Here is a 13,255-nt window from a genome sequence, read left to right as displayed (position 1 = left end):
AACAATACTAATTGTGAGTGAATGCCATTATTAAGATGAAAGAACAGAGAGAAGTGATTGAAGAGCACTGTACCAGTTATTGACAGGACAGACGTGTTGGTTGTACAGAGCCATGGCATATCTGGAGAAAAAAAGATAACAGACAAGAGTCCTCCATCAAAGAGTTGGATAACAAGACAGAATGACATGGAACACAGATGCGAGTGCAGATGTCAGTGAGTGAATGAGTTTTCTACATCGCAGACAGGGGTGTAAATAGTAAATGTAAGGAGTAAAAAGTATGTATTTTTTTCTCTGAAATGTAATTGAGTAAAAGTATACAAACCTAATAATACTTGAGTAAAGTACAAATCCCCAAAAACAGTACTTAAGTATTGTAACAAAGTATAATTACTCAAGTAATTTATAGATGAGATTCACCTCTAAAAAGGTGAGTGAGTGAGTGGGTGAGTGAGTGAGTGAGTGAGTGAGTGAGTGAGTGAGTGAGTGAGTGAGTGAGTGAGTGAGTGAGTGAGTGAGTGAGTGAGTGAGTGAGTGAGTGACATCCTCGGTCACATTCGCATCAAGTCAAGTGTTCCTATATTAATCCCCTTGGGGGAAATTCAGGAATTCCTCACATATAAACAGAGACCTCATTTGATTCTTATTAATGCAGCTTAGGCCAGAACAAAGCGTACAGTAGTTACATTCCCAAACACAGGGCTAACGTGTGTTTATAGTTAACAAAACATTTGCGCGAGACGAGAGACTGGAAGCGTGCAGTGCTGTTTGAAAGTTCTGTCACCAGAGGTCTTCATACGGCTGGTTAATGTGACTGATCACAGCGCTACGCTCTCACTGCACATCCTTTAACATTAAAGAAATGCATTACACAAGTGAAGTGGCGATTCATCACATTTTATTTTCAATTATCATTTTGGCTTCCGACAATTGAAATAAAAAATGTACTTTTTTTCTTCTAATCCATGTTTCCAAAGTCAATGCGAAATCGTTAATAATTGTGATATCAATATTAGATCAATATCAATCAAAATAATAATTTTTGCCATAATCGAGCAGCACTACTATAAGTAACCATGTGATAAATATATATAGATATAAATATATGTAAATATACCTTAAAAGACCCCAAAGCCACACTGCTACTGTGATGATTTTTTTTATGGTTTGATAAGATCTTGACTGGAATCCTCAAAAATAGCCGCTAACACAAGTACTGTAGCCTACATTCAGATTCAGATTCCTATATTAAGCCATTTGTGTATAAACACATTGGTAATTGTTGCAGCATTACAGTGTATGCATTTTTTCCTTTCTTTTTTCACAGTAAACGACAAACACCAACACAGGACAAAAAACAGTGCAGTGGTAGATTAATCAATTAATATATATATATATATATATATATATATATATATATATATATATATATATATATATATATATATATATATATATATATAGTAAGGACTAGTGCAGTGCAGTCAGTGTCATTGTGCCAGTGTCACTTGGGGGCAGAGGGGGGGGGGGGGGGGGGACCTGAGGCATTGATCAGCCTGACGGCTGAGGGGAAGAAGCTCAGTCTGTGACGAGCTTTCACAGCCTTTGGGATCCTCAGCCTTCTCCCAGAGGGGAGCAGGGTGAAGAGGCTGTGACCGGGGTGGGAGGGGTCGGCCATGATGTATACAACGTGTGGTGGTTTGAGAGGCTCTATTGATCTCTGGGGATGATAATGTGAAAAACGCTGAGGTAATGTGTATCGATTCACCACTAGTTGAGCAAATAAGAGAAGAGTGTGATTGTGACATTCGGGGTAAAAACAGACTGAACTGTAGAGGGAGAAATCACAACTCACATCTTGGAGACAAGTGACACAACAAGATACAATTGTAAGAGGCTTTGCACAGAAATGTGTAGTCCTCTATCTTCCAGTATGGCTGCCTGTAACCATTGGTAACCGCTTTTGAAATAAAAAGCGTTATTTCTGTGCAGTGGGGTAGGTGAAACATTGGAAAAAGCATATTACTGTTCCACGGTTTACAAGATCCAGTAATAAGACACCAAATGATTACATTTTTGTTGATGTATTTCTCACAATATCAACACATAGCAACCATTGTTTCGCACATAGCAACCATTCTTTCTTCCAACATGGAGGGGACAACATTCCTGAGGCACAAATTATGATTAACAGGGCACTTCATCGAATAAACAACTCAGATTTGTATTGCACATGATCTCACGTATACCCCAAAGCTCTAAGTGTTTTGTACACATTCGTTTAGTTTGACAGTTAGAGTTAACGGGTTTGAATATGGCCACCAATGATGTTTAGAGCCTCGGGATGTGTGAGATTATGTACGCCTGAATTTCCCCAAGGGGATTAATAAAGGAGTTAAGGAACACTTGAATTCACTTGACACGACTTGAAAACAAATCTGCATGTTTATTTCTGTGAAGTACCCCTTTAAGTACCTAGGAACTGATGAGGAACTACTGTATAACCAAAGCAAAGGAACAAACATTATTTAACTGAGTTCACTTTTATTATTAAAAGTATGCAGATCGAAAATTGGGTTTTGAGAGTCGAGTGGATAGTTCATTACTGAATGTGTGATTGAGAAGCAAGGCTTTCCCTGGCTGTTCACACCGTTAGTATAGCAGTACACTTGGCTATTCACACAACAGCAGTATAGCAGTAGGCCTGGCTGTTCACACCAGCAGTAGAGCAGTACGCCTGGCTATTCACACAACAGCAGTATAGCAGTACGCCTGGCTGTTCACACCAGCAGTATAGCAGTAGGCTTGGCTGTTCACACCAGCAGTAGAGCAGTACGCTTGGCTGTTCACACCAGCAGTATAGCAGTACGCCTGGCTGTTCACACCAGCAGTAGAGCAGTACGCTTGGCTGTTCACACCAGCAGTATAGCAGTACACTTGGCTGTTCACACCAGCAGTATAGCAGTACGCCTGGCTGTTCACACCAGCAGTAGAGCAGTACGCTTGGCTGTTCACACCAGCAGTATAGCAGTACACTTGGCTGTTCACACCAGCAGTATAGCAGTAGGCTTGGCTGTTCACACCAGCAGTAGAGCAGTACGCTTGGCTGTTCACACCAGCAGTAGAGCAGTACGCTTGGCTGTTCACACCAGCAGTAGAGCAGTACGCTTGGCTGTTCACACCAGCAGTATAGCAGTACGCCTGGCTGTTCACACCAGCAGTAGAGCAGTACGCTTGGCTGTTCACACCAGCAGTATAGCAGTACACTTGGCTGTTCACACCAGCAGTATAGCAGTAGGCTTGGCTGTTCACACCAGCAGTATAGCAGTACGCCTGGCTGTTCACACCAGCAGTAGAGCAGTACGCTTGGCTGTTCACACCAGCAGTAGAGCAGTACGCTTGGCTGTTCACACCAGCAGTAGAGCAGTACGCTTGGCTATTCACACACCAGCAGTAGAGCAGTACGCCTTGCTGTTCACACCAGCAGTAGAGCAGTACGCCTGGCTGTTCACACCAGCAGTATAGCAGTATGCCTAGCTGTTCACACCAGCAGTATAGCAGTACGCTTGGCTGTTCACACCAGCAGTAGAGCAGTACGCTTGGCTGTTCACACCAGCAGTAGAGCAGTACGCTTGGCTGTTCACACCAGCAGTAGAGCAGTACGCTTGGCTATTCACACACCAGCAGTATAGCAGTACGCCTGGCTGCATTTATATATATATATAATTGACAAGGCACATCGTACCTTTCATCTGTACCTCCTTCACTGATATACAATTAACATATTAAAACCTTAATAATGTGGTTATTTTATCCAGTTTTAATGTTTTTATTTTTGTATCTATATGTCCGATTCACGCTGAAAATAGACCAAACACCGAAGCTATCGCTGTAGATTGCGAGCCGGCTATGGTGTGAACAGTCTACACCAACAAGGGCGCCAAAACAAATCTGGGTGCTGATCTCTTTTGGAGACTTGAGTAACTGATGGTTCATCATCAACAGTTTGTTCAAATAATAGCCTAGTTCTTCATTAGTTCCTAGGTACATAAATCATTATCATTGTGTCCCAATTATTACCGCATAGCTGTCAACCCTACCGTTTTTCCCGTGATTCTCCTGTTTTTTCAACCCTCTTCACGCCCTGTTCCAGTGGCGGCCGCTGCCGCTGGTGCCTTGTGGGTCGCAGTTCACGTTAATAGGTCGAGTTGAAAATGTAATGCTCTGAGATGCTCTGGAGCAATCTCTCTCTGTCTCTCGGATCAATCAAATCAAATAATTAACACATGTATGTTGTCATTTTAAACAACTCACCATTCATTCATTATGCATCAGCAGCAGCTAAATTAATGTTATAGTTCACAACACAGCAGCGCGTTTTGAATCGCTAGCCTATTAATTATCGTCTCAGCAAGCACAGTCAATACTTTTTTCCGTAGCCGCATTTCGCGGAGACAGCTGTGTATAGCGAGAGAGAGAGCGAGAGAGAGAGAGAGAGAGAGAGAGAGAGAGACTCACTGTTTAGTTGAAACGTCCAGGGCAGGAGAGCTTGATAAACGTGTATAATCCACTGTTGATGTATTCCAGACCACTGTCCACTGTCTCCAGACTGCATCCGCCATATAGCTTGTTAGCCAAGTGTTAGCTTGTTAGCACAACACAAGTACATTCCTTTGTCCATTTCCGCTCGAACAGACTGCAAACTACCTGGCGTTCTATCGCCATGCTCTAAGACAAACTCTAACCTTAACCAACTTTGAAAGAGTGCCTAAGCTTAACAGTCTAAAGAACTTGCAGTCACGGCACGCTCTAAGACAAACAGCTGCCTGCATCATTCTCACAACAACACAACTATCTCCACCAACGGACCAACCTAGGAATAACCTAGAATTGGAACATTAGAAATTGGATTCGGCCAATCAGAGATCGTCTCTGTGAAATTCTGCTACGGAAAAAAATACTGGTGTCGGCCAATCAGAGAGCGTCTCCGCGAAATGCGGCTACAGAAATTCTTGACGCTACTGGCTAGACCGCTTCAAATCGCGCCCGGATTACAACATAATAGTCATATTTCAACGCACAACGCGTTATGCACTGATTGGCTGTGACGGATACAGCGATCAAACTGTGACGCGCACTCAGAGCGCTATCGCGTCTAGCCCGGGCCGAGAAATACGAAAAAATAAAAAAAATAAAAAAAACATGATGTCACTTCCTGCTCAGGAAAACGAGTGTTTTTTATTTGAGATAATAACGTTATATTGTGCATTGGAAATACAAACATACTTAAAATGAGTAAATATTATTCATTTTAAACATGTTTATATTATTTATAGGGCTATAAAACAAAAAACTAAAAAGTTTTATTTTCTTCTTCTCTGATTTAACAGCAGGTGGGTCGGCGCCCGTGCGCCCCTAGTGGCAGAGCCGCCACTGCCCTGTTCACGTTTACGTATTGGCACGTATTTTGTACTTATTAATTTTTACAAAATGGCTGCAATTCCCCTCCGTGACGACAGGTGGCAGCAGTGTAGATTAGAACGTTATCACAGGAAGTCAGACCGTTGCGACCCGAAGAAGAACAGCGAGCGGATGTAAGAACAGCGAGCGGATTTGCTCAGAGCTCAGGGGAGAGACTGATGCACCGAGGGTGTCAAATCAACTTAGCCAGTGTCTCTTGATTGCCCACTCTGTGGCTTTTGTCTCTGGAACAAAAGGTTTGCAAATCTTCTGTGGATAAAACAATACAAAGTTACTGTATGTGATGCAGGAATGTGTAAATGTGTTGGAACTTGGTGAACAGCCGTTTGCTCTGCTTGTCCCCTAAGGTTCACGCGTCCCCTCCTCCACGGAGAGCATGCCTTCACTCACTGACGCCCAATTTCCTGAATGCGATTTATATTTGGTATGACAAATACAGTTACTGGTAACTCGCAGGCATTGCAGAGATATTGAGGAAAAACACAAAATCGCATTGGCTTTTTTTCTATCTCACGTTTCTCTGTAGACACACACACTGTTCCAAAAATGATATTCCCACTGCTAAATTAATGACCATAGGTATTTTTTTATAGATTTAACAAGTTGTAGTATTAATATGTAGCCTACAGTGATGAAGGTATAAAGACACTATGGTAATACATTGATTGATTGCTAAATTTAACAGATTGCAGAATGGGTACAATACAGTATTGCGCAATACACAATTGTTATGGGGATGCAGACCAGAGAAGGACTTCCCCCATTTTCAATTCATAACATTTACAGTCAAATCAAATACATTTACAGATTACAACCTTTATTTAATGGTTAATATTTTGATAAAATGTAATTTACTGTATTTTTATAGCATTTACACTTTATAATATTTTATTTTCAGCTTTTATAGTTTCACAAACACATCAAGACAAATCACAAACACAAAGAAAAAAGAAATAAAAAGAACAATAGTATGTTGCCAGACACTGTCACATCAATGAACAAACAGGAATGCAGTATTTTATTTCGTTTTCGACAGTCAAAAATACATTTTGAGCTGTTTTTCTTATTTGGGAGTGACGTGGTGTGGCAGTGAAAGGGTTACACAAGAATGTGTCCCGCGGCGTGACTGGACTCTCTGTCTGTGAGTGACTCTGCTTTGGCCCAATCACATTCCCCATCCACAGTCTGCGAATCAGAGGCAGAGTAGGGCGGGTCTTCACAGCACGTCATGTGACATATGCGCCAATCGTGTGACAGCAGGGCGCCATTGTTACAGCCTCGTCTGCATTCGTCTGAGAATTCCACCCCAAAACGCTTGTCTAAACGAAGTGAAACCGCAAGAAGACTTTTGCGGTTTCTGTTCAGACTTCCACCCCAAAACAGCCAAACAGCAAAAGAGAGAGATTGTTTCTTTCCCTATTGATTAATGTATATTTGATGGTGGCAGAGCAAAAGCTCTTATTTGCCAGATTTACAGTTAATTTACATGTTAAAGAGAGACTGATTGTATGTTTATAGAGAGACATTTATAAAAACAATTTAATAGTTACAGTTGATATAATTGAATAGTTCAGCCTGCATTTGTTAGATGTGAATGGATACACTGGTTTTGTAAAACCACTGGCTGGCTGCTCTAATGCTGTGAGCATCATAGACTGTTGCTTTACCATACTTGATGGTACAGAAGCTGAAGCACTAGTTTAACAATTTACGTTATGTGCAGAGAAACAAGTTAAAAACAATTTATGCACTTTCAATAAAGCGTTTAAAAAAAACTGTTGGGGGAACGACGACGACTTCGTAACCTAGTTACTTTCAAAGTAACTAAGTTACTCTGATAATCAAGTAATCAGTAAAGTACCTTGGATTACTTTTTAAAGGAGTAATCAGTAATCAGTAATCGGATTACTTTTACAAGTAATCTGTGGCATCACTGCTAAGGACGCAAGGGGCTGATTCTCTGACATATATACACACATTACATATATACACATACACATATAATATATACACCAGCGCCGCCAATAGATAAAAAAAATTAACTAATCAATCTCACAATTTTCTGTAATCAATCTAGATTAATCTAGATTAAAAACAGCATTTTTCTACATAAAACCGAAGCTTGTAACAGATATTTACTTGAGTAAAATCATGGAATTAATGTAAAATCAACACAAAGAAAGTATATTTAGATTCAAAGACTATTTTAATAGCTTTCTTTGAATACAGTTTCTCTCCTGTGAAATACAAATGTTCAACAAAACCATAATTTACATAGCATTTACACTTAAAGTAGGAAAAGTTTACCCTACAACGAATGGCTGGGTACATACAGGTTTTGACCAGCAGATGGCAGCGACGAGGCAGCTCCATTGGGAGGGGGCGGGGTCGGGTGGGAGAGGGCGGGCTGAGGGGCGGGGCCAGGAGAAGGGGCGGGGCTAAAACGTGCACGTTTTTTCAAATCCCAATGTTGACAGCTATGCCGCTAAGTTGTAATTCTACTACACCGTTTCTAAGAGCGGACATTTTGTTTTTGCACTGCAAAAAAGCTATAGAAATAATACAACTCCGTCTCATTCACACACCCATTTCTTCACGGCATGTTTGTTTTTTCCTTCAGGAAAACCTCCTAAGTTTGCCAAGGTATACATTCTCCAGGTATGTCTCTGGGTCGTATAATTATATAACAGGCACTGAGGCCTGTAAAGCCACAAGCGGGCTGGTGTTAAGTGTCTGGCCCGGCTGGGACTGACTGCCAGCTACAGGATCACAAGTCTCAGACAGGGAGGCTTTTGAGAGCCGCTGTGAAAGAAGCCTGGCAGACCCTTTCCAAAGGTGTCCTCTGTTCAGACACATACACACTGTGAGGGAGAGAGAGAGACATACACGAGTGAGTGAGGAGAGAGAGAGAGAGAGAGAGAGAGAGAGAGAGAGAGAGAGAGAGAGAGAGAGAGAGAGAGAGAGAGAGAGAGGAGACATACAGACAGACAGACAGACAGACAGACAGACAGACAGACAGACAGACAGACAGACAGACAGACAGACAGCGATAGAGACAGAAATACACACAAACACCAGTTTGAGGTTGTTTTTTTCAACAAGCACACACTTCAAAACTGTGAAGTAAGTAAAAATGTTACTCTCTTGCTAGCTTTTATGTTCTTTTACAATGTAGCGCTTTGGGATTTGCTCCGCAACTATAAAGCGCCCTACAAATCAAATATATTATTATTATTATTATTATTATTATTATTATTATTATTATTATTATTATTATTATTATTATTATTATTATTATTGTATTATTAAAGCTAGTGCTCTGGTCAACTCATAGAAAATACAGCATCAGGCTATTCTAAAAGTATTGATACTAATATAATACTAGTATTGAACCGTTTGGGTATCGAGATACCTTTCAATATCTGTATCATGCAACACTAGTAAAGACATTTATTTTGACATTCTGATTTAAGAACTTTCTAAATAAAAGTAAATGTATCTGACTTCTTGTATTAATTGATGAAAAAGTAGCAGTAATATAGATTATAAAATTGAAGATGTAATATATTATTGAGATGCATCGTAGAATCGAATCGAGGACAGCTGAATCGTAATCGAATTGTGAGGCCAGTGAAGATTCACAGCTCTAGAAGATATGTGTTGCTAGATATGATTTAGTCCAGAATTGCATAACTTTCTGTAATGTAGACCAGTGGGATAACAGAGTGAAACCGCTGATCAGAATAAGTAATTATTTTATATTCTCTCCTTGCAACTTCTACTGAATAAAATACTAGTGAAATTAAAACTATTCCTCATTTTGCTGGGGATCCCCCAAGCGGTCCTTGACGGGGTTCCAGGGGGTCCCTGTTTCTCTCTCTCCCCCAGTGTGTGTTTCTCTCTCTCCCTCAGTGTGTATGTATCTCTCTCTCCCTCAGTGTGTGTCTCTCTCTCTCTCCCTCACAGTGTGTACATGTATGTCTCTCTCTCTCTCCCTCAGTGTGTAATGTATGTCTCTCTCTCCCCCTCACAGTGTGTATGTTTATCTCTCTCCCTCAGTGTGTATGTTTCTCTCTCCCTCACAGTGTGTATGTCTCTCTCTCTCTACCTCACAATGTGTATGTTTCTCTCTCTCCCTCACAGTGTGTATGTCTCTCTCTCTCTCTCTACCTCACAATTAATGTGTATGTCTCTCTCTCTCTGGACCCTACTTTGGGAATCACAGTTTTGTGATTTCTAGGCTTCCTCTCTTATTAGCAATGACCTCTGCAAAGCAAACATTTGACCGTGAGTTGGGGTCTATGGCCCTTCCGTGAAATTCCTAGTGTTAATTACAAAAGAAAAACAATAACACTTTTTATTCTGAGGGGGGCAGGGCTCCAGAGCATGCGCCAAGCAAAGAACAAACACTTCAAAATGTGATACAATGACTCCTTGTTTACGGGGAACAGCTTTAAAAAGAGCTTATTGGCTGAAGACGGAGAGCTAGTGTATGAAAACCTAAAGTCTGTTACAGTAGATGTGTAACCTGAAGTATATTACAGTAGATGTGTAACCTGAAGTCTATTACAGTAGATGTGTAACCTGAAGTATATTACAGTAGATGTGTAACCTGAAATCTATTACAGTAGATGTGTAACCTGAAGTATATTACAGTAGATGTGAAACACTGCCTGTTTTCTGGGTGTAGATGTTTTCTGGGCATAGATGTTTTCTGGGTGTAGATGTTTTCTGGGTGTAGATGTTTTCTGGGTGTAGATGTTTTCTGGGTGTAGATGTTTTCTGGGCTTGAGTAGAAAGAACGATATTTGGCTTGACATGATCGCCCTCTCACTCAGCACTTTCCCAGGTGAGCAGAACACCACCGCTTCATCTCCATCCAGGTGAGCAGAACACCACCGTCTCATCTCCATCCAGGTGAGCAGAACACCACCGTCTCATCTCCATCCAGGTGAGCAGAACACCACCGTCTCATCTCCATCCAGGTGAGCAGAACACCACCGTCTCATCTCCATCCAGGTGAGCAGAACACCACCGTCTCATCTCCATCCAGGTGAGCAGAACACCACCGTCTCATCTCCATCCAGGTGAGCAGAACACCACCATCTCATCTCCATCCAGGTGAGCAGAACACCACCGTCTCATCTCCATCCAGGTGAGCAGAACACCACCGTCTCATCTCCATCCAGGTGAGCAGAACACCACCGTCGCATCTCCATCGTCCAAATAGGGTCTCCTCCGGGGTTCGTTGGCAGCTTTCAAGATTAAGAACCATGAAACTACACAGCGGTGGTTCTCAACGTGAGGCCCGGGGGACCCGCAGGGATCTTTGACAAAGTTCCCAAGGTTCCTATGATTAGGGACCTGATCATAACTAACTAGGAACTAGGACATGTAATTTGCATGATTTCACACTAGACGTTAGTTAGCCCAATGAGAGAATGTATAATCATAGTTTTTCACTCTCTCTATTGATTTATGTGTACAGTATCAATTTGTGGGCCCATGGCATGAAAAGGATTCAGTACTAATCCTAGGTGTTCTATGCTGTAGCTGTAGATACTGGTTGTCTACAGAGCAGAGTACACATCACTGACAGAGTTTACTGTGCCCCACCTCACAAAGACTGTAGGCTAGATCCACAAAGAATGGATTGCACGGTGCTAGTTGCACCCTTACTTACAATTCATTATGAATTGAAAATGGGGGACCCTGATGTAAACAAGACGAAAGTCTATCTCTGGTCTGCATCCCCTTAATAATTGTGTGTATTGAGCCTTACTGTATTGTACCCATTCTGCAATCTGTTAATAAAATGTTCATTCAATCAATCAAAAAAAATTGTTCACAAAAAAATCAATCAATCTGCACGGTGATTGATTGAATGAAAATTGTATTAACAGATTGCAGAATGGGTACAATACAGTACGGCTCAATACACACAATTGTTAAGGGGATGCAGACCAGAGAAAGACGTTTGTCTTGTTTACATCAGGGTCCTCCATTTTCAATTCATAATGAATTGTAAGTAAGGGTGCAACTAGCACCGTGCAATCCATTCTTTGTGGATCTAGCCCTGTGAATAGATTCTGTTTAGCTTTATATTATTCTAGATGTGTTGTTTTTGTCTTCTTCGTGTGAGCAAGCTCCAGGCCAAATTCAATGTACTGTATGTGGAGCATACTTGGCAATAAACACAATTCTTATTCTGATTCTATGAATCTTTATCAAATCCACTATATGAAAAAATAAGATATCTCAACTTTGATTAAAAATAGGGATGCCCCGATCAAGTTTTTTGCCACCGATACCGATCGTCGTGAGCCATATCGGCCGATACCGATCCGATACCGATCATTTTTTATTAAAGGGGAACTATTTTACTATTTCTTTCACTATTTGGGCACTTTTACACAATTCCTGTGAGTCTATGGAACACCTCTGTAATTTTTTTTTTTTTAATTCATTGTTTTGTATTTCTAATCAAGTCCTCAAAAACAGCATTTTTCTACCTCAAGATCTTAAGCCGTTTTGAGCCTGGGCTCCTAAACCACGGTGGGGCCTGATGATTATCATGCAGCGGTGTCTCTCTGACATCACAGATCAGCACATTTTCAGATGACTCAGTTCAGTGAGGGTGAATATTGTGAGAGGAGAATTAGAAGAATGCGCCAATATGAGAATTAGAGACATAGATCCTATTAAAGGGGAACTATTTTACTATTTCTTTCACTATTTGGGCACTTTTGCACAATTCCTGTGAGTCTATGGAACACCTCTGTAATTTTTTTTTTTTTATTATTCATTGTTTTGTATTTCTAATCAAGTCCTCAAAAACAGCATTTTTCTACCTCAAGATCTCGAGCCGTTTTGAGCCTGGGCTCCAACCACTGTGTGCAGCTCATCTTGTACCTCGCCATTATCATGCAGCGGTGTCTTTCTGACATCACAAATCATCACATTTTCAAATGACTCAGTTCAGTGAGGGTGAATATTGTGAGAGGAGAATTGGAAGAATGCGCCAATATGAGAATTAGAGACATAGATCATATTAATATAAGTTCACATAGCTAGGAAACAATGCTAAACACTCAAAAAGGCCATTTATAAGATAGTTCCCCTTTAATATAAGTCCACATAGCTATGAAACAATGCTAAACACTGAAAAAGGCCATTTATAAGATAGTTCCCCTTTAAAAGAAAATTTTAAATTATTTTATATAATTTTTTTTTTAATAAAATATATATATTATATAATTAGACTTGTACTTGTATTATCTGCGAGACATCGCCACCACGCAACAAGTCAAAATGCTCGCTATCTGAAAACAGCTCCACTGTCTGTGTGTACTAGTAGCCTCCAGCTACGGCCAGGATTCTCCGGCGCTGCAGCTGGACCCTCCGGCGCTGCAGCTGGACCCTAGTATTGGTATAACGTTAAATCACATTCAGCACGCCCTAAGCTCGAATACGCATCAAGTCAATGTTATAAGACATTGATATCAGGAGCTATCTGTAGCTACTGCTAGCCGGATATATAACGTTAAGACGACGCCTCAGTGAACTATTTAGTTGAATGGGACATTTCGTTTTGAACAGTGAACTAACGTCAGCTAACGCGAGCTAACGGAGGTATCAACATGCACTACAAGACTTGCTGGAGCATTTGTTGATATCAGGAGCTATCAGTAGCTAGCCGGCTAAATACCGTTAGACAATGCCTACTAAAAGTGAATAGTTGACTGGGTAATTTTGTTTAAACAGTAACGATAGC

General features: G+C 40.9%; 1 protein-coding gene across 1 annotated transcript in view; it reads right to left on the bottom strand.

Annotated features, from left to right (window-relative positions):
• LOC311235388 (transmembrane protein 150A-like) overlaps nucleotides 1-13,255 on the bottom strand; it is a 123,415-nt gene that overhangs the window by 87,614 nt on the left and 22,546 nt on the right. Inside the window, exon 3 of the mRNA XM_084322842.1 lies at nucleotides 74-121. Within this exon, the coding sequence (XP_084178968.1) occupies nucleotides 74-121 (48 nt within the window). The remainder of the gene's footprint in view (nucleotides 1-73; nucleotides 122-13,255) is intronic.

This window comes from Notolepis coatsorum (genome assembly GCF_963971535.1).
Source record: "Notolepis coatsorum genome assembly, chromosome: 10".
NCBI lineage: Eukaryota > Metazoa > Chordata > Actinopteri > Aulopiformes > Paralepididae > Notolepis > Notolepis coatsorum.
Note: the sequence above shows the minus strand (reverse complement) of the source record. Positions and strands in the feature narration are given on the sequence as shown.